Raw genomic sequence first — 27,990 nt, 5'->3', positions numbered from 1 at the left:
AAGATTCTTCTAAGGATTTTAGAAGAAGGGATTGGTGAAGGTCACTAAGAAAGTCTACAGCTCTTTCTACAAGCTGCAAAAGGCCTGTTAACTGCAGGTTAAGAAAAACGTGTGCGGGAGGAGCCGCTTGGGAAACAGTCTCAGTGAAGATGTGCCCTATAGGACTTGCGGCTAGCCTCCTTCCTCGTGTGGGGAGCCCCGACAGGGGGACGTTTCATATACACTGTTTTCAGCCTCAGCGGAAAGTGTACTCTTCACATTTCATACTGTTACCCGAAAATCCCCATCTCTCACTCTCCTGATTATCAAGGTTTTTTGAAACGTGTCTATACACGAATTAATGAATCCATGAGCCTCTAACACTTTTGTCTGGTGTGACCCTATCTCCAGTTAATTAAGGGGAAACTTGCTTTGCTTTCCTGGCATTCATTTTTAACTAATTGTTTCCAGAAACACATGTTATTCCACAGAGCAAGGTACCAGGACTTTATAAATAATTTGATTACATATGAAATCCCATGGAATCAATTAGCAGTCTGTATGAACAACCTCTCGGAGTCCTATAAAGTGAGACATCTGATTTTTGTAACATAACCCACGAGTTTCCCCCACCCTGTTGTTCTGTTATCTGTCGTGTTCAGCTTTCCCCTCACTTTAATTTTCCTCGGTTCTTTAACATTTATCTGTTAGAACATAAGGTATATTCTGTCTGTATTCATCCGCCACGGGCGCTTGTGTAAAGTGTGTTTTCACTTGTGTCCTCTGTGTTTACTTATCTCATCTTTCACTTGACTGTGTGTGGGACGTGGTTTCTCACCTACTCATGCGCCATTAAAGATGCAGTATTAACAAATTGGCTTTTATAAAAAGTGTCAGTATTTGCATTTATTTTGAAATCCTTAAGGCAGCCTTGCAAATAAGTACTAAAACTATACTAGCCCGTAAAAATTGTTTGCTCTACTCACCTGGCATAAATGGCTAAGTGTTTGGTGTGCTCACCAGGTTATTTGCTCGTAACTAATGGTTTTGGTAAAGAGGAAATAAGAGCTTTCTTTTCTCCCACAATATAGGGATACTGGTATACCCATATTCTTACCTGTTGTGGAGGGTGGCAGTGTGGTTCAGTTCTCCATCTACAGTCCATTTGTCTTCTGCCTGAGGACTGAGACTGCCTCACTCACTCACTGCTCCCTAGCTCAGTGTCCCTGTTTCTATAAACACATCCTTCCCCACCTATGATTTTGCCAATGTCAGTAAAAATGGATGATTACTGCTCCTGAATGCAGTTACTGTATATATCTGGAGACCACTGCATCTCTACTGGCCTGTTCCTATGTAATCTTTGCATAATGTTATCCTTCTCTCTCTTCCATTTCCCTATCACCAACCCCTATAGAGTCGGGATATAAGCCCAGAAGAGATAGATTTAAAGAATGAACCTTGGTATAAATTCTTTTCGGAATTGGAGTTTGGGAAACCGGTAAGTTTAATAGCTTCAGTGGTTATAGACATTTTTAAAAAATAATGCTGTTGATGCATTGTCACTGCTAAAGAATCAGACCCATTTGTAAAGAATTCAGGGAGCGGGGAGTACTTGTCAAGAGTGGGACTGTCTAGTCTCCCTACAACCTGTAAGCTTCCCGTTGCTTTACTTCAAGAAAGTACAGGGAGCTCTGGAACTATTTCTTGCCAGAAGATCTTAGACACGACTAAATCCTTGCTTGTCTTAGGACCTTCCACCACTAGCAACAAATATCACGTGCCTGTGAATGGCATTATATATTGGCTGTTGGTTCCGTTCCTTGACCCAAGTCTTTACGGTGTACTGGAGACAAGCAGGAAAATGCATTATACTGAGCAGACCAACACTGTCACTGCTTTCAATAGAATTTTTAAAAGGACACTTGGCAAGGGAAGTACCAGAGCCGGCCAAAAAGGGTCTTTCTATGCAGGTGTAACCCACGAGTACAACGCCATTTCAGGTGATTTTTAGGGAATGATCTCTATGAGTTAGGATATTTCCCAAAATTTGAAATGGGATTTAGGAATTCTAGCAAATTTAATGTTTAGCATGATAATATTCTGTAGCCTCCCTCTGATGTATCTGAGCTGGCTTTGGTACAAATTGATTTTTGGCACTTACAGGAGGATTGTCTAAGCCCTGCCCCCGAGGGAGTATAAAAAAAGAAAAAGAAAAATTGAGTTCATTTCTCCACTGGGGATGACTGGAAACTGACTTTAAACCTCTAGTTACGTTAAATCTTAACTATTACAGCTGCAAAAAGAATTTACAAGTAGGTAGATAGAATGTATAAAAATAAAAAATCTCATTAGATGTTTGTATGAGACTTTTAAGCACTGACTCCAATATTTGAATCATTTGTGGTTGGGAAGTTTTATCTGCAGATAGGAAAGAACTTTACATAATGTTAAGTACAATGTTCAATTTCAGGATGTATATTGTTACTAAGATGAAGAGAAAGATAAATTAAGCTGGTGCTCTGGAAGCGCTCAGTTGATTTAGCGGTGCTGAGCTTTGTTTCAAAGTTCAAAGATCACGCATCCTCTGAGCTAGGAGCACTTAATTTGCAAACATCCTGCTTATAGGAACAGAGATTCCCCCCTGCCTGGTCCCGTGCTTGGACACTCTCCTAATAGCAGCTAAGCTGTCCCAGAAGAGCAGCGCCACCTAGCGACCAGTGGAGAGAGGGCATGTCTAACCCTCAGTGTGTACCATGTCCTCCCTTCCCACAGCTTTGATGCACACACCTCACTTCTTTCCCTGCTGACTACCATTCAGACATCAATGGAGTCTCCCTCAGGCAATCTTTTCCACATGCAAATACTTAACACTCTTCTAACCCTTTTCCTTTTCTTCTTTTTTTCTTAAAACCTGCTCAATTATCTCACAGAAAAAACCTTTTGATATATGTAGCTCTTCTCTATTACCCTAGAAAGACGATGATTTGGTGTGTGTATAATAACACCATATTTCCATCAGGGAAAACGAAAGTTTTTAGCTTTAAATTATGTATAAGCAAGAGTCTTTGCCATTGATTTTTGAAATCCCCTTCGGAATCTGCAAATTTCTAGCTGTCTGATGCATCATTGGACAAATAACTAAATTAGTTTTATTTTAAATATTAGTTTTTAGGAAACGTTATGAAACAGTTTTTTTTCTAATTAATTATGATTGGTTTGTTTTACTAAATCTGTCATTGCAAATAATTCTATTTTTGTCAGCAACAGGTAGTACTGTATTTCAGTCCCAGCATACATTAAATAGACTCTGTAAAGAACTCAGCAGATTAACACCATTGCTACTGGAAACTGGTCTGAGCACCACACCACCAATGCAAACAAGTGTGAGGAACACGGTCCATTTGCATATTGGGACCTTCTTGTAATTTGCATCTCCACCCTATTCTAACTGCTTCTTAATTATTTAGAGATGCTTTTCCAAAATGTCACTTCCTCTAAAGCAGGGGTCTCAAACTCAACTCAGCATGTGGGCCGCAGAGCAAGATCACAGCCGTTCGGCGGGCCGCACTAGGTCTACAAAAGGCAATTGTTACGCAACACTTTTCTTAAACTTCATGGATTAGTCTGTGGGCCGCACAAAATTGTTCAGCGGGCCGCGAGTTTGAGACCCCTGCTCTAAAGCCATGAGTATTCTTTGCATAGACCTTAAGAGTCCCTAAATGGGACTACTACTTTTTGTGTAGGTCTTTTAAAGTAATAAAAGACAACACTTTTGAAGACTTACCAAAATAACTTCATTGATATCTATTCTGAGGAATAATAGCATTGAGAGGAATGGTTCCTGTGGTTTAAGGCATTCTAAGGGTGGGCTTATTATCTAGTTGAACCAAGTGTAATGACTGGATGTTACTTTCCAGCATTTGGTAAGAAGGTGTGGTGGGGAGAAACTTTTTTCTTTTTACTTCTCTCCTACCCCAGTCACCCTGGGCCATGAAAGAGGAAGAGACATACATAAAAGTGGCACAGACCGTGAAAGTTGTGTTCAAAGGTTTGTCGGTCATTCAGGAGCAGAAGGAAGCTAAAATTCCTACCGAGGCGTGTGGATCAGCATTTGCGCTTTTTATTCCACACGAACTCAGGATGCCCTCCCCCGAGTGAGGAAGGCCTGCCAGAACTGTGACACTAGACATTCACCCTGGACTCCTTTCCTCTTCAGCCCTTTCCCTGACAGCCACCCAAAACAAGCTGAAATTTCCACAAGATCCTGACTGTCATACCTTCAAATCATTCAAGACTCCAGGGGCCATTTTTGGGAAGGTTATTTAAAACCAATTTAATTTGTAAGCACTGTTTGTTTGTTTTTTGGGGGGGGGTTTGCAATAAATAAGGAAACGAGTACGAGTACCTGAAGTGACTTTAAAAAGTCAACTCTCCCATGTGAACAACCTATAAAGGGTATAAAGTACTTAAAGGAGAATGATGACTATTAATAGCACTTACTTTACAAATTGCAGAATATACATACACAGGGATCATTTACTGACCTGCTGCTGTCAGCAGTGAATGCATCTTGAAATCAGATTACTTTTTATTTGTAAAATTTATTACAGAGATCCAGGCATCAGCTTTTTTTTTTCTTATTCTTTTCCTCCCCCCCCCCCAACTTTTACAGAAATTGATGTGATTTTTATAAGTAAGTGCAAGGCAAAATATCACGATGGAAACCGTTTTGAATACTTCCGTAGTTGGTTATAATGAATCTTGCACAAAATTCCAGGAGCTATATTAATGATCTCCTCTCCTCAGAGGTCACTGTATAAGAAATTTCAAGTCTAAGTAGCAGAACCAGATGGTCCACTTGGGGCAAAAGAGGTTCCAGAGTTAGAAGTGGCGTGTAACTCCCAGGCATCCTACCCTTCGAACCCCTCCCTCACTGAACTTGTAGCAATCCTGTCAGATTTCTGGTTTAGGAATGCAACTCGAACTCTATCTAGGAGAATTAAAGGAGAAAACAAAAATAACCATACAGCCCGCTGTTTAACTTCAAAGGATAAAAGCTTGTTCTCTAAGGGAAGTGGAAGGTATAGCTCTACCACTAGCGATGTTAACATCTAGTGTTTAAAGATTTTAAGAGCTGTCTAGTTACACAATGCAAATTTTGACACCCGTTTTGTACATAGATTTCATTGCCACAAACCACAGGAAACACATTTAGTTGAATTTACCCTCCATTGGCCAAATCTCCAATTTCACACATTTATTAATTTTTAATAACGGATTTTATGGAGGAGAAGACTGCTTCAAAAATATAATGTCACAGTGTCAATCTCGGTTTGAAAAGAGCAGTGAAGGATTTTAAAGTTTCTATTTTGGTTCAAATTGGTGTTAATGCTTTTAAAAAAATTTTCCTTTGTGTCCTTTAAGTAAGTTTTCAATATTTGGGCTCCAACAGTGATTTGCCACTGAGACAGAGACACAGAAAGAACGCCCCCCGTCAGCGCCCGCGGCCACGCTCCCAGCCCTCCTTCCTGTCTCAGTGCGGTTCTGCTGGTGTGCCCTCTCTGTTTGAGCCCGTCTCCATGTTTGTCTTTATGTCTTTATGCTCATTTCTTCATTTCCTCCTCTGCTTCCCATCAGCCTCCCAAAAAGATATGGGATTATACTCCTGGAGACTGCTCTATCCTTCCTAGAGAGGATAGAAAGGTAATGGCGCGCTCCCCGTGGGCTGTGTGTGTGTGTGCCTCTAGCCTGCTTAGTGCGAGTGTGTGGTGGAGTTTTTCTTTTCTTTTCTTAAATCACTTTTCTTTTAACTTGATAACTTTTTTTTTTTTTTTGGCTTGGTGATAAATCTATTTAACAAAATCTCAGACTTACACTGATGTTAAGAAGTTGTTGTGTTTTGTTTTTTTTAAGCAATGACTTACTCTTCTGACCTATAGTATTTGTCACAGTCACTGTACTCTGAAAAGAGAAGAAAAAAAAATAGGTATTGCCTCACAGGTAGGTTTCTGTGGTATTGGTAGTTCTCTTTAGCCAGGATCTAATGTCGCATTCCCTGTTTTTAGGGCTGTAAGTAATTTCCACTGAGCGCTTGTGGTTTAGCCACGCCCTCTCGGCCTTATTAAAATATGTATAAAGCGAAAAAGATGATATTTTTCAAACTTAACCTTCCAGTCTCTCTGCCTTTCCTCTAAACTAAAACATTCTCTCCTATCTTTTCTTTCTTGAACCAGACTAATCTAGAAAAAGATCTCAACCTCTACCAAACAGAGTTAGAGGCAGATTTAGAAAAAATGGAGACGCTTACTAAAGCACCCAGTGCAAACCTGTCGCAGGTATTTCTAAGTTTTTCTCATGCTGTCGGTTCCCTGTCAAGTCCCTTGTTGTTTCCTCTGCGGGTTTTGACGCAGCTGGGGGTGGTGAGTGGTTACGCCGCAGTTCTTTCAAAGCTGCTTGGCTTTCTGACTCCTGTTTTCGATTCCTTTTCCCCAACTTAATTTTTGCTTTGATTTCTTTGGCATCTTTCCTTGATTTCTTTTGGCATTTTCCAAATGCCTGTGGGATGGCCGGTGATCTAAACTGCTCCCTGTCTACCTCTGCTTTTGGGTGACCCTTCTAACTCCCTTCCTTCGGCTTGGGGTGCCTTCTCTGAATTTTCAGGGAGCCATTTTTTTGGCAGTTGTCATTTCTGCAGCCCTGGGAGATATCAGCCTCAGAGATCATTTTCAAAAGCTTAGTGGAGTGCCTCTTACATGCACGGCACGGTCAGAATAGTAGTATTTGTCATTTGGAAGGTCAGAAAGTTCTCCATGGAAAAATGCACTCCAGAGGCCAGACCGCCTGGCCACAAATAAGCATTTGAAACTCAACCTGTGCTGATATTTTAAAATGGAGCTATCTCAAAATGGGGTTTATGAAAAGATAGGTCAGAGAGTGAGAGAATGCAAGGTAAATGGGTCCCCAAGGGGAAGGAATATACCCAGTATTTGGAGAACTGCTCCTGGGCTCCCTGGAAAAACAAGAGAGACCCCTCTATGGAAAGGGGGTCATTACAGAAAATAGAGAAGGAATGCGGACATTGGTAAAGAGGCTGGGAAGGCCTTGAATGTTCAGAAAAAGGGGAAATTATGACTGGACCATGTTATACTTCAGAACTGAGACAGGAAGGAGGGTCAGATCACCAGCGTGAGTGACTTAGGTACCAAAAGTCTTGCGACTGTCAGAGATTTAACCCAGGGGAGGGGTAGAGAAAGCAGGGGAGTGTAGCAACATGGGGGAGGGGATGGAATGAGAGGATCAGAAGCCAAGGAATGGCAACAGATCCAGGGGAGTTGGGGTTCAGAACCCAGAATCCGTGAAGGCGGAGGAAGCCAGCAAGGGCCAGCGGTTTGTCCCAGGCTCCCTTCAGAACTCGGAGGAGGCACGAAAGGCAAGCCACAGCGCACACAGTCGAGGCATAGAAGTCACAGGCGGGTGAAGGGAGGCTGTTCCCAACCAGAGTGGAGACTAGAACCAGCTGTAGCCACGGTGGGATCGAATGTCTGAGTCCAGAGTGACAGCTGCGGCTTCAGGTGAGGCCTAAAGTAAGCTGGGGCAGGATGGGAGGCCCGAGATGGAGTCAGGATGGTGGCCCTTTTCAGAGTAGTCCAAATAGTGAGTGGTCTGTAACCCACGTGAGGATGGAAGCAGCTAGATACCAGATCTAACTGAAACCCTCTGACCCACCCTGAGGCCCAGATGGCTTCTGGTAGCGAGCCTCCTGCCCAGGGAGGTATCTGATGCATAAGTGAAGCATCTTCCCATTGGTTCAGTTACCTGCTGCCCATTCGCCCCTGATATGTAGGAGGTGTGCTGATGGAGGTTCTGATTCAGCACCCTGGAATGGGCTTTGCTTTCAGGAGCATGACAGTTTAGTCACACTCAGAAATAAAGGACACCCAGCAGTGTCCACAGCAGTACCTGCCAATAGTTCAGTGAACGGTGTGGGCTCTGAGTGCCAGGACAGAGGGGAAGCCTGTGGAGAGTCGGGGATGACTCAGAATTAGCCGGGCTCCTAAAGGACGGGGGCCCGAGGCACGTGGTGGAAGGAGGGGCAGCCATCGGAGGCAGAGCGCAGAGCGCAGCCTGAGCAACAGAAAACCGGGGAGGGGATAGTGGGAGGGAGCTTGGGAAAGAGGGTTGACCCTGGATTATTGAGGCTCCAAAAAGATGATTAAGGAAATGATTGATTTCGCCCACAGACCAATGATTTAACTCAGGAAGTCAGTGTCATCACTCTAGAGAGGCTGAGTTGAAAGGGGAAACTGCAGTTGAGGGGGTAAGCAGGCTCCTGCGGCGTCCGCATGGGGGTGGAGGGGCAGCCCACTCCAGCGGCACCAGCGAGGCAGGAGGGGCAGGGTAGAAGTGGGGAGTTCGGAGGAAGTGGCAGTGGGACACGTTAACTAATTGGTGTGAAAAACAAAGTTTGGGGGAAGTGGAGTGGAAACAGAGAACTCCAGAGTTCTGTCCAGGCAGCTAGAACAATGGGGACAGCGTGTATCGCAGAAGGAAGACGGGGAGAAACTCGGTGCCAAGGCAAGAGGAAGGATTTGGTTTTCAGTGGCTTATTTTTGAGGGGTTGGTTGGGGATTGCATAGGGAATAGCCGGCAGGCAGCTTGGAATGTAAAACCTAGGTCTTGTGAGAGAGGCAGGGGCTTACAAAGTCAGCTGGAGTCACCGGAAGAGAAGTGAAGGGTGACATCCTGGGAGCAGATGAACACACCAACCTGGGGTAGAAAGATGGATGGGAGGAAAAGACTAAAAAAAGAAAAAAGGAAGGAAGGAAGGAGGGAGGGAGGGAGGGAGGGAGGGAGGGAGGGAGGGAAGGAAGGAAGGAAGGAAGGAAGGAAGGAAGGAAGGAAGGAAGGAAGGAAGGAAGGAAGGAAGGAAAAGGTTTTTAAAAATGTAATAATAAAGATTGAAGGGAGAATCATGTTGAGAGAAAGAATGAAAGACCAACAGCTACCTGTCGGGATGTTGGTGGCAGGGAAGGGGGACAGAGGGAGACACGAGAATGACCCGTGCTCCAGAGGGGTCCCAAAAATAGACCCTGAGGAAAGGTCAATGGGTTTGATACCCAAGAGGTTTCTAGAAACTTTGGAGATTGCTGGGCACCCAGTGGGTGGGAGCTAGAGTGGGTGCTGAGGAATCTGGGGATCCCCTGGGGTACAGCCCTGATGGAGAATGACCGTGGAAGGAAGGCCGGGGTGTCTCAGCAGAGTCACGCCAAAGTTCTTCCAAGATGGAGCCCAGGGCCCGGTCCACAGAGGCGGGTGAAGACCCGGAACGGGGCCCATGCCACAGGACAGATTCAGCGAGAGAGGGTGGGCAGGAGACCAGTGCGGGCAAAGGGCTGGATGGCTGGATGTGTAGGTGGGAGGGGCGCCCTCTCTGAGGAGTGATGGGGAGGAAGGAAGAGGGCGCAGTCCTCCTGGGACAGAGAGGCCCTTAGACGATAGGCCCCAGCGGGCAGCGGGCCAGGTGGCCGAACCCCTGCTGAAGGTTGTCGTCTTCAGTCACCGCCCGCTGCTACAATCTCTCCCTTCCTTTTCTTTTTCCTGGTGTTTCTCTTTCTCTCCTTTTTTCAAATATCTCTCCTCCAGATGGTTTTGTTTTCCGTGTAATGGTCATCATTAGAGAGAGAAGAATCTTTCAAAGTCAACTTTGTCATTGATATATTCAACCACCATATTACTTTTAAAAGCAAATATATTGAACCTTTTACCCATTTCTTTCCAAGACACCAGAAACCCTAAACTCCACAATTATGTTGCTTTTTCTCTGCATGTAGCTTTTGATCGCTTGCTTCCTTTCGTGTAGTGGCCTGTAATCTTGTAAAGTGTTCCCCAGTGAGGCTGACACGGTCATAAATAGCTTTTGTAAAAAACTGCGTTTCTCCCCCTTTTCACACTTCTAAGTCTGCAAGGGCAAGCAAATGATCTTTCAAAATATGGTCTTTTAAAATGCATTTTTGTGCATTCTGCACCTAAAGCTTTGGGTGACCTGCTCTCTGGATGTGGCATCTGCAGTGCATGAAGGGGGCTGGTGGGCTGGCAGGGGGTCTGAGGTTGGGGTATGCTGGCGGAGGGGGTGCTGTCCATGGCACTGATGCATGTCGGCCAGCTGCTGGGTCAGTCTGCCCAGTGGGGCTGTGACTGAAGGTCCATATAAGCCGAAGGTCATCTCCTGACCCATCCAGAGTCGGCCGCAGCCACCGGGAGGCAAATGATGAGAGACAAAGAAAAGACCCACTTGCTCAGAAATCCTCCTGAGGAAGCGGCACCGCCCTCCACCAGCACTGAGGCCTTCCCACCCTGGCCCCCCTTTCCCCTGAGGTCCCTATCTAAATTAGGAAGGGAACGCAACTTCTCTCTTTTTTCCCCTTGGGCTTCAAACATCTGAGTCAAAATAAATCATACACATTTTTTTTTTTTTGACATTTACAGAGTTCGACAGTCAGCCCCACTCCGGAAATATCTTCAGAGCCTCCTGGATAGTAAGTTGCTACTTTGTTTACATGGTTTAATGTATTGAAATGTCAAGAATGGGAAGAAGCTTGTGTTTTGGACCCAAGTGTGTTTTATTTTTAGCAGTGTAGTGGCTTTGATAGTTTAGTGAAAAGGAGCAATTCAATTCTAGTCCAATTCTAGTCTAGTTTTGTTCTTCTGTATTTTCCCCTCCTCTTCTAAATTAATTTTGTGATGATTTAAGTGAAGTTTGATAAGCTTTCCCTCTGTTGTCCTCTTTACCTTTAGAACATGAATGTATTAGTCTGAGTTTAGGATCAAAGTTCACCTCCTATGCTGATTCTTGTGGGGAGGGGTGTATGACAGTGTCAAGGGGTGGGGGCCGGGTCCTTGGACAGGACCTGTCACAGGGAAAGATGGGGCTGAGAAGGGACTCACTTGTCTGATTCTTAGAGATGTGGCTGCATGAACACCTGACTCACTTCATCATGGGGCAGCCTTCTCCAAACCATCCCGCATCCTCTGCCCCAAGCCCTCCTGCCTTCCCTACTGGATTGTTTGTCTCAGAACGTCGCCACGCCACGCGGCTCTACCCCATCCCAGTGTTTCAGTGTTGCCCGCCCCACCCCACACCACACACATGGAAAATAGCAAGTATTTAGTTCATCTAAGAAGGCCTGAGCTGAGCCTACGTATACCCAATCTCATGTTAGTACCTCTATGACACTTCTGTTGCTGTATACCTGAATTACTTTACTGTATTTTCTAATAAGTTATAAACTCTTAAGAGTAAGGACTGCATCTTCATCATGCCTGGTGCGCCCCATAGAGCTGGGAGTTTGTTCTGGTAGGAGCAGCACATCTTATCACTGTTATGTCTGTATCTTATTCTTCTTTTTATTTTTTTCTTCTTTTCCAAGTGAGAGGAGGGGAGATAGACACAGACTCCCACATGCACCCCAACCAGGATCCACCCAGCAACCCCCCCCCCGGGGGGGCTGATTCTCTGCCCATCTGGGGCCATGTTTGCAACAGAACTATTTTTAGTGCCTGAAGTAGAGGCTCCACAGAGCTATCCTCAATGCCTGGGGCTGATGCACTTGAACCAATCGAGCCATGGCTGCAAGAGAAGGAAAAGGAGGAAGAGGAGGAAGAGGAGGAGGAGGAGAGAGAAGGAGGAGGGGTGGAGAAACAGGCGGTCGCTTCTCCTGTGTGCCCTGACTGGGAATTGAATCCAGGGCATCCACACACTGGGCCAATGCTCTACCACTGTGCCAACCAGCCAGGGCCATGTATCTTATTCTGTGAAATATGACAAGAAGATGAGGCCCAACTATTACATGTTCCATTTGAGTTGGGCAAATCCACAATGAGCAAAGATCACCTGTTCGGGTAGAAGCCTGACTTGATCTGAATGCTGAGTTTATAGATATTTGTGGCAAATGTTATGGTCACTTTTTGGAAGGGTAGTTTCATTTGAAAGTCAGTTACCTAGGATTGGAGTGTTTCATTGGAAAACTGGAAAAAAAAATCTTAATCCTTTTAGAGTAGTGACCAAATCTCTAGCCAGATCTATTCCTTTAATATTTCTTCTATAAATATGTATATTAATGATAATGATTAATATACCCTAGCGTATGAGATGAAATTGAAACAATGTATTAGGACGGCAAGTAGGGGGAGGTTTCCTGTCTCAAAGAACAGTCCCACCTGGGAGAAGGTTGTGGATAAAGACTCTTTTTTTTTTTTTTTCCTGTATTTTTCTGAAGCCGGAAACGGGGAGAGACAGTCAGACAGACTCCCGCATGCGCCCGACCGGGATCCACCCGGCACGCCCACCAGGGGGCGATGCTCTGCCCCTGGGGGGGGGTCGCTCTGTTGCGACCAGAGCCACTCTAGCGCCTGGGGCAGAGGCCAAGGAGCCATCCCCAGCGCCCGGGCCATCTTTGCTCCAGTGGAGCCTCGGCTGCGGGAGGGGAAGAGAGAGACAGAGAGGAAGGAGGGGGGGAGGGGTGGAGACGCAGATGGGCGCTTCTCCTGTGTGCCCTGGCCGGGAATCGAACCCGGGACTTCTGCACACCAGGCCGACGCTCTACCACTGAGTCAACCGGCCAGGGCCTTGTATAAAGACTCTTACACTCACTGTGGGGTTGGCAGTCAGGCCACCACTATGACAGAGAGGAATCCGAGTTCAGATGTATTATCAGAACTGCCCCCGCTTCTCCCTACACGCTGTGTCCTCAGGCTCACTGTTCTAAGGAGCTAGTTGAACTATGCCTTCCCCTCCAAGGACGACAAGCCACAGGTCCTCTAGGTCCCAGAGAGGTACTTTCAGAGGTGACGCCTACCAGAAAACCTTAGGCTATCTGCAGATAAAGCGCTTCTTAAAGGCCACACAGCTCCCAGCAAACTCTCCCTGGTCCCTGAGGTTACCTGTTTGTCAGTGATAAAACTTGTCACTTTGATGGTCCTGACTGCCCAGTGCAGGATCGGCCCGATCTCTCCCCGCCTGCCTCTGCTGTTTCCAGGATTGTTTACTGCAACCCTGCTGCCTGGTGAGCCCCTTCTGTCTCCTCACCCCATCTCCCTGCAATGCACAGGACAGAAAAGGCTGTTTCTGGTGGCCCATGGAGTCAATTCCTTAGCTCCACCTGATCGAAGGCACTATGCCAGGTGTTACAATAGGGACATAAGAAATAGTTCCCTTAAGAGTTTTGGGGATAAAACACACAAATGAGTGTTAGTAAATAAGAAGGCAACATGGCAAGTGATTGAAGTGGACTGTAAGGATGAGAAGTATTCAGGAAAGAGAGCAGTGCCCAGAGGCCGTCAGAGTCAGGCACACGGGCTTGAGTGAAATGGTAACTTTAAAGATTTATTCAGCATTCACTATGTGCCAGGCCCGAAATTTACCCCGTTTAGTCCATCAGCATTCCAGGGTCAGGCTTTTTTTTTTTTTTAATTTAAAAAAATTTTTTTTATTTATTCATTTTTAGAGAGGAGAGACAGAGAGGGAGAGAGAGAGAGAGAGAGAGAGAAGGGGGGGAGGAGCTGGAAGCATCAACTCCCATATGTGCCTTGACCAGGCAAGCCCAGGGTTTCGAACCGGCGACCTCAGCATTTGCAGGTCGACGCTTTATCCACTCAGGCATTATTTTTACTCCTCATTTTACAGGTGAGGCAGTGTAATGTGCACGGCTCCTCGGCTGGTACGAGGCAGAGCCGTTCCTGCTCGACCCAGGGTAGCCACAGTGGAGTTCTAGGCCAGGACACTGGCCTTGGCAGGAGGCTCTCATCCGCACCATACTGATTCAAAGTTGGGTTGTAAGTTAACAGAAAGAATGCTACAATGTACTGTCTTTTGAGTGATTGAAAAATCATTTTAAGCAACTATTTGTAATACTGTATTGGCAGGATTGAAGGGGACTAATGCAAACTGCTTAAAAGAGCAGATTGCTGTCAGACACCAAGTGTTTGTGTGGGTAAGGATATTTGATGTGTTAATTTACCGAGCACTCTTATTTACATCATCAAAACGGGTCTCCAAAGACGTCTGTTCTCTCTCAGCCTCAGCCTAGCTCACATGGAAGGCTTGGCAGGAATAGATGAGTGCTTTTCATTCTGCTATTCTACCATTTGGGGATCTTTCAGGAATTCATGCTTGGTTTTTCCCCAGTTTGTTCAAATGAATAAGGTTTTTCTGTATTTGGGACTTGGTAAGGAGCCAGAAAGTGTGCAGTAAATTTGCTGAATATATGACATCCATAAGTCTTAATTAACTAGGATCCGAGTCATTCAGTACCGGGTGGGCAGCTTGTGGACTGAATCGGGCCCTGTTCACTGGATAGACAAAACTGACGTGTTGAGTAAATGGAAGGCCAGGGGCCACTGCCATCATGGCCATTCACATGCAGGTTCTCACTAGATTCAGGCAGATGGTAAAGAAACAGTGGAGCCAAAAAATGGTGGGCCATTCCTTTATTCAAGTCTCGTACCTGCCAACGAGCAAACACACAGGGAAAAACACTTCCCTCTTCATTCAGAGCTCACAAAGCCCTGACACATAATCCGGTTCCACAACCAGGAGAATCTTCTCCGGTTTCTCCTAGGATCAAAGGCCTCACCAGTCCCAAAGCCCCTCACCTCTGGTTCCCCATCTGCACTCACTTTGCCAACACAGCTTCTTTCTCTGCAAAACTGGCTTCTCTCTCTTCCTCTGCCATCGTGGCTTCTATCTCCTCTCCTCTTCCCTCCTCCTTTTAAAACTTTTCTGGCACTAAAACCTCTCCTACAGTAAACATTAGCATAACGATGGCCCTTCCCAAGCAGGAAGGTAATTAGCAATTTCACAGATCCATACCTGGAGCTGCCCAGAGCCATTTTTAACAATAAAAGTGAGCAATCTTTTTTTTTTTTTTTTTTTTCTGAAGCTAGAAACAGGGAGAGACAGTCAGACAGACTCCCGCATGCACCTGACTGGGATCCACCTGGCACGCCCACCAGGGGGCGATGCTCTGCACATCTGGGCGTCGCTCTGTTGCGACCAGAGCCACTCTAGCGCCTGGGGCAGAGGCCAAGGAGCCATCCCCAGCACCCGGGCCATCTTTGCTCCAATGGAGCCTCAGCTGCAGGAGGGGAAGAGAGAGACAGAGAGGAAGGAGAGGGGGAGGGGTGGAGAAGCAGATGGGCGCTTCTCCTGTGTGCCCTGGCCGGGAATTGAACCCGGGACTTCTGCACGCCAGGCCGACCACTGAGCCAACTGGCCAGGGCCAAAGTGAGCAAACTTAACACAGATTTTTACAGATTCATATGCCCAACAGTAAACATTGGCAAGACTTGTCTTAACCCAATGACTGAAGAAAGAGGAGTCACACACAAATGGCCCAGGTTCAAAAACTTGGTGGTCAGTGGAGAAGTGATAGTTCTGTTTTAAATCTGCTTTCATGACTTGGACAGACTGCAATTCAGAATTTTATTAATTAACCCTATTACATATCACAATATTAAAAGAACCTGGGAACAGAGAGGAAGAAATTCACCCATTGTCCCAGTATCCTTATACAACTACCAGTCCATCCAGTCAAAAACAAATTTTGATAGTTGCAATCACAGTGTATGTCCAAGTTTGTATTTTATTTCTTTAGAGTTACGAGATCTATAAATCAATAGTGAGGCCTACTCATTTTCATCGCTGTTCTGCATTGCAGCATTGAATAGCACTAAATACATTCATTCTTTGCCTAACCAAAGAGCTCTACTCTATTTGACCAGCAGGTGGCATTCAAGAAGTTGCAGTTTTCCTGAGAGGTGATGATACATTAGAAAAAAACATCCTTTTCCCTTAATCTAACTTAAGATCACAACACAAATCATTACCTGAAGAACTTAGTGGAACATTAGAAATTTCCCAGGGCTTAAAAATGTGTCATAAATCTGTGCACATGTAGTTATTTAATTTTATGGAATCATTTATTCCACTAATATTTATGGAACAACAGTGCTGGCACCAGTCATACAGAGATTAATCAGATAAACTGCCTGCCGTAAGGGGAAAATCAGAGTGTAGTAGAGAGACAGACTTGCAAATAACAATCAAAATTCAGTGTGGTACAGGCAATGATGGGACCCAGGAGGGAGTCAGCATTTCTGTTTTGTGGAGGAAGAAAGGTGGGCTTTATAGAGACACAACAAATAAAACATGAAAAACAATAACATTATATTATGAACAGGAAAGGTAATTTTTTTTTTTTTTTTTGTATTTTTTCTGAAGCTAGAAACGGGGAGAGACAGTCAGACAGACTCCCACATGCGCCCGACCGGGATCCACCCGGCACGCCCACCAGGGGGCGACGTTCTGCCCACCAGGGGGCGATGCTCTGCCCCTCCGGGCGTCGCTCTGTTGCGACCAGAGCCACTCTAGCACCTGGGGCAGAGGCCAAGGAGCCATCCCCAGCACCGGGGCCATCTTTGCTCCAATGAAGCCTCGGCTGCAGGAGGGGAAGAGAGAGACAGAGAGGAAGGAGAGGGGGAGGGGTGGAGAAGCAGATGGGTGCTTCTCCTGTGTGCCTGGCCGGGAATCGAACCCGGGACTTCCGCACGCCAGGCTGACACTCTACCACTGAGCCAACCGGCCAGGGCCAAAAAGGTAAATATTTTCATGTAGTACAAAAGGCAAGAAGATGAACTGCTCTTGGGATTGTGTAGACTGCCCTCCTCACAGCCACAGTTAGAAGTAGTTACCTTGCTGTTTCTTCCTGGAAACACCAAATGGTCTTGAAGAGTGAATTCCATGAGGCTGGAATTTTTTTTTGGTCTGTTTTGTTCCTTGTTGAATCTCCACCCAGGAGAGTGATTGACAATAAATAGTTGTTGAATGAATAAAATAAGCAATGGAATGACATATGGTGAGGTCTTTGCTAAAAGTATCACTGGCCATGGTTTGCATAAGCGATTGGACGGAGATGTGTCTGGAAACTGGGGGAGTGATGGCGTGCTTATTGCAGAGGTGTGGGGGAGGGTGGTGAGGTGCTGATCAGGGAGGTAGAGAACGAAGGCGTTAACGCGAGCTGTGTCCAGGACAGGGAGGCAGTAGGACTTAGTGACTGGTTAGGTTTGGGGAGCAAGGAGAGGGAGAAGGGGGTTGGTTTTCTGGGCCTTTTGGCTTGGGTGAGGGGAGGTGGAGGGACAGAGCTTGGTTGGGTTTGGGACAGGTTGGGATTCAGGTGCCTGAGGAACATCTAGGTGGAGCTGTCTAGAAGACAGTTGAATTTATGTGTCTGGTGCTCGAAAGAAAGGTCAACATAGATAACAGATTTGAAAGTGGGCATTTTTGGACAGTCTCACCACCCTTAACTGTTCTGTAGATGAAAGAAATAGAGTCTGAGAGAAACAGATTGTTTCCAAGTTTTTTATTTTATTTTATTTTTTTGTTGTTGTTGTATTTTTCTGAAGCTAGAAACGGGGAGAGACAGTCAGACAGACTCCCGCATGTGCCCGACCGGGATCCACCCAGCACGCCCACCAGGGGGCGATGCTCTGCCCCTCCAGGGCGTCGCTCTGTTGTGACCAGAGCCACTCTAGCGCCTGGGGCAGAGGCCAAGGAGCCATCCCCAGCGCCCGGGCCATCTTTGCTCCAGTGGAGCCTCAGCTGCAGGAGGGGAAGAGAGAGACAGAGAGGAAGGAGAAGAGAAGAGGTGGAGAAGCAGATGGGCGCTTCTCCTGTGTGCCCTGGCCAGGAATTGAACCCGGGACTTCTGCACGCCAGGCCGACGCTCTACCACTGAGCCAACCGGCCAGGGCATTTCCAAGTTTTTTAAATGAGGAGGTTTGCCTCAGTGATTCCACATTCCGTTTTGGGGTCAGGCCGGACTCACAGCTGCCAGGACCGGAGCCGGCCACTTAGCGCAATTAGAAACAGTTGGCCCTAAACGATTGCTCTGTTCTCTTTATTCTTCGAGTGTGTTTTCGTTGAATCCCCTTGAAACTCAGCAGCCAGCTTGTCATCTTAGCCAGAGGCTGAGTTCTCTTCACTGTCTCCTCTTGTCTTGCTCTTTCTCAACTGAAAACTGGCTCAACCCAAGATGCTGAAAGTTAAGCTTCTGAACTTGACTTGTTTCTTGGGTCTTTCTCAGTCAGCCCGAGGGTACCTTTCTCATCCTCTCTGATCTGTTTGAACTCAGCAAAGACCCAGCAACTCTATGACCTATAACAAATGCCTGCAGCACTCTGGTCCTCAGTTTCCCCTTTGATACAATGGACAAATAATGTCTGTCTTTCCAATTAGGAGATCAGATGAAGATGATACACTTAAAAACACTCTACTAGAACTTTTAGATATTGTTTTTAAACAAGTTGCAAAGTGTTACACATCTGGAAAAAGCATGTTGGCTTTGGTATCAGAAAGAAAACAATTAACCATAGCAAATCTATTCTGAGAGGTTTCCTGAGTGCTGGTTTGTCGTTCTGGCGGGGAAGCAGGAAAAAATGGTGATAATGGGTGGAATAAAGCCAGAAAGTGGGGTGGCTGGTGGGGGGAGGGTTGTGAGTTCTGATAACTGATGAGGTGGAGAAGGTGTGAAGTCTGGTGTCATGGCCGAGAAGTTAGGTTTGATGTTCAACCGAGGTGGAAGCGGTTGAAAGGACAGCACATAAGAAGCCACTGTTGGAGTCACTCGGTGCTGAGGGCCGTCTGGTCGCCCCAAACTGGGGCTTCAGAGACTTTCCTTTCCTCCCATCCAAGTACTAACCAGGCCCGACCCTGCTTAGCTTCCGAGATCAGACGAGATCGGGCGCGTTCAGGATGGTATGGCCGTAGACGAGACTTTCCCTTCCTCAAAGTGACCTCAGCCACCGCAGCTGTTGGTTGGCAAAACTAAAGGACATCTATACACGGGTCTTTTTGCAGTTGGGATGTACAAACACAAGACACGTGGGATTAAGCTCAAGGACAGAATCAGAAAATGCAACCAAAAAGAAGAGGATAGACTGAGAGGGAAGTGTAGAAAAGAGGCGGGTTTCTGTTTATTTGGGAAATTCAAAGTGAAAGTCGGTTTGGATGAGCTTATATTTATTAAAATTGGCATATAGTGCCATAACCTTGCAAGTCACCTTTAGGGGTCCTTCAGCCCTCTAATTAGAGTTCATAGCTTCTGTCAGTCAGAACCAGGGACATCTGTGAATGCCGCGTGCAGGCAGAAGCAGGGGAGCCCAGCTGTTTGAGTTTGTGGGCCTGGCCCCCAAGCCTGGGAAAGCCAAGCCTTTTGTCTCTCGGGGTGGGAGTGGGTCCCTGCCCAGAGGGCAGTGGGAAGGACAGCCAATCTAGGCCTGGACAGTCTTACTCTTTCCACTGTCCAAATGACTCTATGGTCACAGATGTCAGGAACTCGGAGCCCTAAGTAAATATGGTATAGCTCTTAACACTTGTGGAAGAATTTCTAAATACATAATTTCACAAATCAAAAGATATCCTTGGCCTGACCTGTGGTAGCACAGTGGATAAAGCATTGACCTGGAACACTGAGGTCACTAGTCGAAACCCTGGGCTTAACCAGTCAAGGCACATATGATAGTTGATGCTTCCTGCTCCTCCTCCTTCTCTCTCTCTCTCTCTCTCTCTCTCTCCTCTCTCTAAAATGAATAAAAATAAAATCTTAAAAAAAACCATATCCTTAATCAGATCATGTGTGCCAATTTTGTCTTCAGAAAACGTGACCTTTTATTCATTCAACAAATATTTACTGGGTATACTCGTGGGCCCTGTCATTAAGCAGGCTCTTAAAAATAAGGGCACAGTCTGGGGAAGAGACTGCCCCATGCTACCCGTCCTGGCTCTCTGCCTCCGAGGCACACGCTGCAGGCTGCTCTGTGCTCCCTCCATCCTTGTGCCTTGATCTTCTCAGCTTCGAGGGTCGGTTTTCTTTACCCTTCAGTTCCTGGTAATGACCTTCTGTCTTGGCAAAGGAAGGCAGGGAAGCATTTGATCCCGTGACCTAGGCCTGAGAGAACGAGGTGGGGCCTGGGGGAGCCCTGACCGCCCGGTGGTCCCCTGATGTAGAGCAGGTAGAGCCTTGGAACCGTGACGGCCTTGTGGTGAGGCGGCCCCTGTGAGGGGTACCAGCTGTAGAAGCAGCACTGTTGCTCAGGGGACAGGTAGAGACACCGTCTGTTTTACCAGAGTCTCCACCTCTTTTCTGTGGCTGACTCCTGGTTCTGGAGCCGCTGGTCCCAGGCATATGTTTGTGGCCGGAGACACTGGGAGGTTCTGGTGTAGGCGGAGCTTGAGCACCCTGGAGCACCGTGTCCGGTGGTGTGTGAGCCGGGGCCCTGGGGAGGCGCCGCTCTCCAGTGGCAGGGAAAGTCCTGCACAAACAGCGGCTGAGAATGTGCTCCGTGTGGCGCTCCAGACCGAGGCCCAGTTCCAGCCCTGCCGGTCACTCAGCCATGCCAGCTTCGACCAGACCTCCAGTCTCACGGCGTCTGGGCTCCTCGTCTAAAAATGGAAAAAGTAGGATAGTGTGTGAGGACGAGAGAGAGAATGATCGTTGGGCACTCAGCACAATGCTCCCTACGTAAGGCTTCTCTCCCGGGCTGTGTAGGGCTGCTATTGCCGTCATTGTCTGTGGCCGGGATTCGTGGATAAAGGGGAGGAGGTGTGTGATAGAGCAAATGCAGCCCAGCGTACCTTCTAGAATGGGGGTGGGGAAGAAGACATGAGTGTTCGCTGTTATAATTCCTTAAGCATTTCTATACACTTGATAAAATTCATAATACAATATTGGGAAGAACAAATTCCACCAAGCTGTTTATATCTTTAGAGCTGAGAAACCCGTCTAGATACCAGCAAACTGAATTCGGTGGGACTGAGAAGCCAGAGGGAACCATTGGCACCGAGACCTGAGCTGTGGGTGGGGGAGGGGCAGCAGGCTGGGCTCAGGGAGGCGCTCAGGGAGTAAGTGCTCTTGTTTCTTTCTGTTCCCCACCCCCTTCCAAAAAGGACTTGTGGTAACTTGCAACAATACCTAGAATTTCAACAAGATAAAAATAATGAAGGCTATATCAATGAATGAAGTATGTATCAATAGTTGAGACTCACAATAAGTTGTCATAATGTTCTAAATATTTATATAAATCTTGAAAGAAGTGAGTATAAAATGTGGCTGTCATAATAAAAACACAGAGAATCCCAGGTTCCATTTTCACTTGGTGGCTGATTTTCCTAGAGACCCAGGACAGCAGGGCCTCCACTCTTCATGATTGCTTTTAATGCTCCATCAGCCAAAGAAGAATAATCTAGAAAAATAATCCAAGTGGTGGACTTGAAGTCGCCGACACTTGGCCAGCAACGTGCTGGAAGCCCCACTTAGCGTCCTGACTGCCCAGTCTTGTGTGCAGCCGTTGGGCCCCAGCACCCCCCCAGCCCACCCCCTACCCCACCCCCGTTCTCACCTCTTCTTCCCCTGCCCTCCCCCCCCCCCCCGCATTCTTTCTGTTATTCTCTCAAAACACAGATGCATCTCAATTAGGGCAGTGTGCTGTCTGGACATGATTCCTGAGCACGCAGGCACCCGTGGGCCTTGTCTGTCAAACTCTGTCTGAAAACCAGTGCCCTTTAGAAAGGGTTTGCTTGATTAGGAAGCCAGAGGGTATGTTTCTTGTCCTCAGCAGGAAATGTACTTTTTAGAAAAATGTTAAGAAATACTAACTTCTGTTCCTTTCCCTCCCCCCCTTCTTCTCTCTTTTCTTTGAAAATGACATTGTTCTTAGTATATATTCTTCCGACTTCCACGCAGTGAAGAGGGAATCAGATGGGGCTCCCGGGGACCTCGGGAGCTTGGAGAATGAGAGGCAGATTTATAAAAGTGTCCTGGAAGGTGGGGACATTCCTCTCCAGGGCCTCAGCGGGCTCAAGCGGCCACCCAGCTCGGCCTCCACGAAAGGTAACTGAGTGAAGCCCGCCGACCTCTCGTCCGTCCGCCGGGTCGGATCATCTGTCCCGTCCACACTGGTACCGGGTCTTGGCAGTGGGTGAACCTTCCGCCACTGGGATAACTTCTGCCTTGGTCAGGTCCACCTCCAGGCCTTTGAGCCTTCTTGTGTGCCCTCCCCTAGTTTCTCACCGGCCATTTTTCTTTCTGGTATTAATAGTTTTCCTTCCTTTACACCCTAACCTTGCTCTCCCTGAAGCATCTCCCCACCTCTTTTCTGTTCTGATTCCCTCTTCTTAGAAATTAGCTGAGCTTTGGCCTTCCTGACTCCAGCAAGGCGGTCATTTTTTGTTGCATCTTTGCACCTGCTTTGCAGCACAGATTATTTTGCTTCTGGACATCGACTGGAAATGAAAAAAAAAAACACAAAAAAAACCCATATGACAAATGAGCATGTTACCTCTCCTTTATTTATTTACTTTTAGCAGCTTTCAGCTTTAACCTAATGGGTCTGTTTATTTTATTCTGCATGCTTTCCAGTGGATCGTAAAGGTGGGAATGCTCACATGATTCCTTCATCTTCAGTTCATAGCCGAACGGTTAACGCTAGCAGTGTGTTAGGCCCTGTGTGTAAGCACAAGAAACCCCTGTCCGCTGCAAAAGCCTGCATCTCGGAAATCCTTCCCTCCAAGTTCAAACCCAGGCTCTCTGCTCCCAGCGCTCTTTTGCAGGAACAGAAGAGTATCCTGTTGCCATCGGAAAAGGCTCAGAGCTGTGAGAACCTTTGTGTTTCGGTTTCTCTGAATGATTCCAAGAGAGGGCTCCCCCTCCAAGTGGGGGGGAGCATCGAGAACCTGCTCATGCGCTCCCGGCGGGATTATGACAGCAAGTCGAGCAGCACCATGAGCCTGCAGGAGGAGGGCGCCAGCGCCCGGAGACCCTGCCCCCTGTCAAGGAAGGCTGGCATGCAGTTCAGCATGCTCTACCGGGACATGCACCAGATCAACCGGGCCGGCCTCTTCCTGGGATCCGTCTCCTCCTCCAGTGTGCGGGATCTTGCCTCCCATTTTGAAAGGAGCAGCCTGGGCTTGGCCCGGGGTGAGCTGGGCCCCAGCCAGGAGGGCTCCGAGCACATCCCCAAGCACACCGTCTCCTCCCGCATCACGGCTTTCGAGCAGCTGATTCAGCGGTCCCGGTCCATGCCGTCCCTGGACCTGTCCGGCCGGCTGAGCAAGTCCCCCACGCCCGTGCTGTCCCGGAGTGGCCTGAGCTCAGCCCGCTCAGCGGAGTCCCTGCTGGAGTCCACCAAGCTGCGGCCCAGGGAGCTGGGCGGGCTGAGCCCCGGGGGCGGCTGCGCCTCCCCGTGCAGCAGCATGGTGGACCCCACCTTGGGCTTCAGGGGCCTGGCACCCGCGGAGCCCCTGTCCACCTGCTCCGACGAGCTCGACCACTGCTCCAACATCTCCAGTGACAGCAGGGAGGGCAGCGGCAGCAGCGTCCACGGAGACGTCCCCAGACACCGCCTCACCAAGTGCAAGGGCAGCTGCCCGGCCTCGTACACCCGCTTCACCACCATCCGGAAGCACGAGCAGCAGCTGAGCCCCAGGCCGCCCGACTGGCGCCCGGAGGCCAGCGGGGACCGGGGCACGCTCCTCAGGAACATCTACCTAATGAGCCCCCTTCCCTTTCGGTTGAAAAGACCCCTCCAGCACCACCCCAGACAGCCTTCCCCGGGGGACTTCTCGGCGGGCCGGAGGCCAGACCTCCCCGGTCAGCCCCGTCAGGACGAGCCCCACGCCAGGAGAAAGCCCTCGGTTCCCAAACGCCTGTCCTCCCGCCAGGCCATGGCCAGGCTGAGCCGGCTCCCAGAGCCCCCCGAGGAGAGACCCGCGGCCCCAGAGGCCTGCCTGGGGGCCTTTAATAATGGGAACTCCGGGCTGTACTCAGACCACGGCCTGGACCGCAACAACAACCCCCAGAGTGGACTGGGACCGGCCCTCGGAGGTGGCATTTTGTGTGTTTGCCCAGTCTCGCCTCCCCCGTCTCTCCACTCTGCTTGCTCTGTCCCCTCCTCCGTGTGCCCTTGGTGCTCATCTTCCGGTCCGTCCTTCGTTTTCTGTTTGTTTTGCTTGGCAATTAATCATGGCTCGTAGTGGCTGCACTTTAAAAACAAAGCCCCCATGTCATTTAGACTAACCACCAAACTCTTGTTTCGAAAGAAAAATTGGCCGTTTAGCTCATCCAAGAAATTTGTTCATTTGAGCCCTTGAACCCCTTACCGTTTGCACCATCCCTGACTCCGAGGTTTTTTGAGAGGCAGCCTCTCCCGGTGGCCGTGTGTGTGTGAGTGTCCAGTGTGTCACTGTAAGATCCTGCACGCCTCTTAGTAGGGACGCTTTTCAGAGAAGGGCCTCTTTTTGCTCACCTTTTGCCTTCTAATGAGTTTTTTTGGATTATACTAGTTCACAAGTAAATCCAAAAAGTAGGGGGAGGGGGGGTTTGTTTGGGTTTTTTTTTTTTCCCTTCAGAATTTGATTTTTGATTGTTGATCTCAACAACTGTAAAAATTTGCTATTTAGAATGGATGAAAGGTGTGAAATCTTTTCCCAGTCTGGTTTCCCATTAAATCTTTGCCTGTTTTAATTCTACTTTGTTGTTTTGAAGATTCAGAATCACCAAGACATTTTATACCAGCTGATTATTTGGAATCCACGGAAGAATTCATCCGAAGACGTCATGATGATAAAGAAGTAAGTGCCATCTCTAAGATCTCGCAGCTCTTGCACAGATAATAAAATATGAGGGAAGTGGGGTTCTAGATACCTGGCAGAGAGGCGGTGTGGCCTAGCAAGAGGAAGCAAAGACTGGCAGTCAGAAGTGCCTTTTTATGTGACACAGGCCCAGTCACTTCGCGTTTGGCCCACTTTTCCAATAAGTAGGAGTGACTTTCCCAAGGCGCTTGGTTCTAAATGCCACGTCGAGCCAGTACCGCTGCACTGGAGGTCCAGAAAGAGGTGACCCACCCAGTATTGCTCTTTGCTCTTCTTTCCCTCCCCTCCCCCCCCGCCTTGTTGTTCTCTAGGGAAACCCACCCACATGGTTCTCTTAATACTGCCCACCCCTCTATTGGCAAAAAGCGTAGTTCCTATTGGGAAGAATTTAGTAGGAGAAAGAGGAAACTGGAAAATAATGGCTGTGATCCATGCTACGGAACAATTTGAAATTGCCTTTAACTTAGAAGAGGAGAAATACTCCAATAAATGTGGTAAGCCCCCACCAGGAGCTTCAGGTGCAGACCTGCCTTTGCAGCTCCTGACTGGTCCGTACTGCAGTGGGGTGACTAGCGGGGCTGGGAAGGTAGCGCGTTCTCTCAGGATTGAGGCAGAGGTCACCCTGCATATTAGCTAAAGGGGCAAAATCACAAGCTTCTGTTGTGATAAAGGGTTGATATGAGGCATGCTTTCTAGACTTTGCAATTCCCAGGAGAAAGGGCCCTAGAGATTAAACAGCTGCAAAGCCCACTTTCCAGTCATGAACTAAGAGGTAGAAGAATTGCTCTGAATCTGGTGGCAGGAGGGGGGAGAGTGTTTGTGTCTATGCAACTGTTCTTTGCCCTGTCAAGTCTGAAGCTGTGTGCTGTTCTGTTTGGTTGAGTGGTTTCAGAGTTTAGGTGGATTTTCCTTAATGATTTAGGGTAAAACTTTGAGGAGAGCTGGCTGATAATCATTACGGTCAGATGGTGAGACAAAAGATAAAAACGGCCATTGTCTCTCCACTCTCTGGGCACAGGGCAGACAGTACTCAGACCTCTACACACATCCAGGGGAAAAAAGGAGAAGCATTGGATGTCTAGAATTATTGATAGTAATGGGCGAGAACCTCATATACAGAGAGTGTTCATGAGGCCAAAGAAGAAAGGAATTTCCAGTCACCATCACGGAGATAGATTCCTACCTGTTTAGGCTGGGACTACTATTGCAACTTACCGTATAAACCTTATTACCCACCGTGGAAGGTTTTGTGATAGAATTCTACCTATCACACAGGAGGCATATTTTACTTAGTTGGCTTAGCCATTGATATATTAAGAGGTACATTCAGAAGATGAACAGCTTGTTTCCTGAATAACGCTGGCTCAAAGACCCTTAAAAGCTCTGTGTTTGATTCACCGTTTTGGCTTATGCGGTTCAACTATGGGAATGATGGATTTACTGAGGTCAGATTCAAGCTCTGGTTTGGGACTTTGCTCCATTCCCTGTCCACTTCCACAGATTTTATGGAACATTGGCCAGAGCACCAGAGAGAGGTGTGGTCTCAAGCATTTAGTCCAGCCCCATTGCTGCAGAAAAACACACTTCCCAGCTAATGGATCCTGGCATTTGTCTATGCAAAGGCTGTATTATTAACATTGATGATACTGTATCAGTCCTGGAAGGGACATTGGTGGTCATCTAGTCAGTTCCCTTGTTTCATCCAGGAAGGGACTGCCACAGGGGAGTGGCTTGCCCAGGGCCACATACCCAGTAACCTTAAACCAGACACAGCTAGACACCAGGTCTCTGTTCTGCTCTGCAGAGCACTTTCCTATGTCTTTTCTTATCTAATGTTTACAACAATTTACCCGAGACTGGAAATCCTACTGCCATTTGATGAGTTGTTACTTTATTTTTTGTAAAACCTGGAAAAAATAGGAAAATTGGGCCCACCATCATTTGGGGTGAGCTACCTCTTGAGGCATTTAATTGCCTACTGGTAAAAGACTAATGTTTTATTAAGAATGTAAGAATTATCAGTTATAATTAATACTTTTCCTATGAAAATATAAATCAAGAATGTATGTTTGGTATGAAATAAGACACATTAAAATTCTATTCCATAGGGTCATTTCAATTGATAGCGAGTAAATGCAACATTGTTTAATTATTTTTTTCCATTGATTTGGGGGGGGGGGGAAGAGAGAGAGGGAGAGAAGCATCACCTTCCCGGTCACTTAGCTGTTCCATGTAGTTGTGCACTCATTGATTGCTTCTCCTAAGTGCCCTGACCTGGGATTGAATTTGCCACCTTAGCATGCCTTTATCCACTGAGTCACTCACCCAACCAGGGCCTAATTATTTTAAAAGACATTTAAAAATAGAAATAGATTACTATTTCCTTAATTTAGGAGAGCATAGTTCTTCTAAACCCAAGTACAAGCAGTCCCCGGGTTACAAACGAGACGGGTTCAGTAAGTTTGTCCCTAAGCTGAATGTGCGTGAGTTGGAACAGGTGCGTTTACCTCTTAAATGCAACTTAGGCAGATATCTATCTTAACATGGTATTTATTTTTACCTTTTTATGCGTATAAGTACTTAAACATGTTCAAACCTACAGAACCTATCTCATTTGTAACCTGGGGACTTGCCTGTACCATTATTCTTAGTTTATCTTCTATATTAAAAAAAAAAATCCATTGATTTGAGAGAAAGAGGAAGTGGAGGAGAAAGAAGCATCAACTTGTTGTTCCACTTAATTGTTCCATTTAGTTGTGCACTTATTGGTTGCTTTTCATATGTGCCCTGACTGGGGGATCAAACCTGCGACCTCAGCGCGCTGGGACAGTGTTCTATTTAGAGAGCCACCCGGCCAGGGCCATATCTTCTCTATTTATATTTTACATCATTCCCTTCAACTCAGCTTAATTACACCTAATGAAGAAAAGTTAAGTTTAAAAGTGCAGCAACAGGACTAACTGATGGTGTCAGTCACATACATAGCATTGTGCTAAGGCCTCCTCAAAATTATGCCCAGAGAAAAGTTTGGCTGGCCTAGGAGAAGGGGTGCCACGTTTTCTGAAATGGGCAGCTCCCACTCTGTCGAGCATGTTAGAATAACAGCCATAGGAAGCACAGAAAGTGACTTCGTTGCTATAGACCCCAGAGAGTAAAAGCCCATAGCAGGTTTGGTAGGCCTGTCGTGGGCGGAGGAGTCGGCCAGTGCTGGTTCCCACCCGGGAGCACACTGTGGGAACTCATCGCTGCTCAGGCGAGGTCAAGACAGCACTTCCAGCCTCCTACCACCAGCCTAGCATGCTCATGCA

At 47.2% G+C, this 27,990-nt stretch overlaps 1 protein-coding gene across 50 annotated transcripts in view; it reads left to right on the top strand.

Annotated features, from left to right (window-relative positions):
- The window catches only part of SORBS1 (sorbin and SH3 domain containing 1), a 263,566-nt gene that overhangs the window by 196,379 nt on the left and 39,197 nt on the right, over window positions 1-27,990 (top strand). For 30 of the 50 annotated variants that reach the window (XM_066239014.1, XM_066239024.1, XM_066239031.1 and 27 more), the window contains 6 exons: window positions 1,397-1,480; window positions 5,620-5,685; window positions 6,216-6,317; window positions 10,468-10,517; window positions 21,751-21,923; window positions 24,576-24,661. In XM_066239014.1, coding sequence (XP_066095111.1) covers window positions 1,397-1,480; window positions 5,620-5,685; window positions 6,216-6,317; window positions 10,468-10,517; window positions 21,751-21,923; window positions 24,576-24,661 — 561 coding nt within the window. Of the gene's footprint in view, window positions 1-1,396; window positions 1,481-5,619; window positions 5,686-6,215; window positions 6,318-10,467; window positions 10,518-21,750; window positions 21,924-22,451; window positions 23,916-24,575; window positions 24,662-27,990 lie in introns of all 50 variants that reach the window. The other 20 variants (XM_066239033.1, XM_066239027.1, XM_066239035.1 and 17 more) reach the window with 4 other exon arrangements.

The sequence above is a fragment of the Saccopteryx bilineata genome, chromosome 7, assembly GCF_036850765.1.
Source record: "Saccopteryx bilineata isolate mSacBil1 chromosome 7, mSacBil1_pri_phased_curated, whole genome shotgun sequence".
Classification (NCBI taxonomy): domain Eukaryota; kingdom Metazoa; phylum Chordata; class Mammalia; order Chiroptera; family Emballonuridae; genus Saccopteryx; species Saccopteryx bilineata.
Note: the sequence above shows the minus strand (reverse complement) of the source record. Positions and strands in the feature narration are given on the sequence as shown.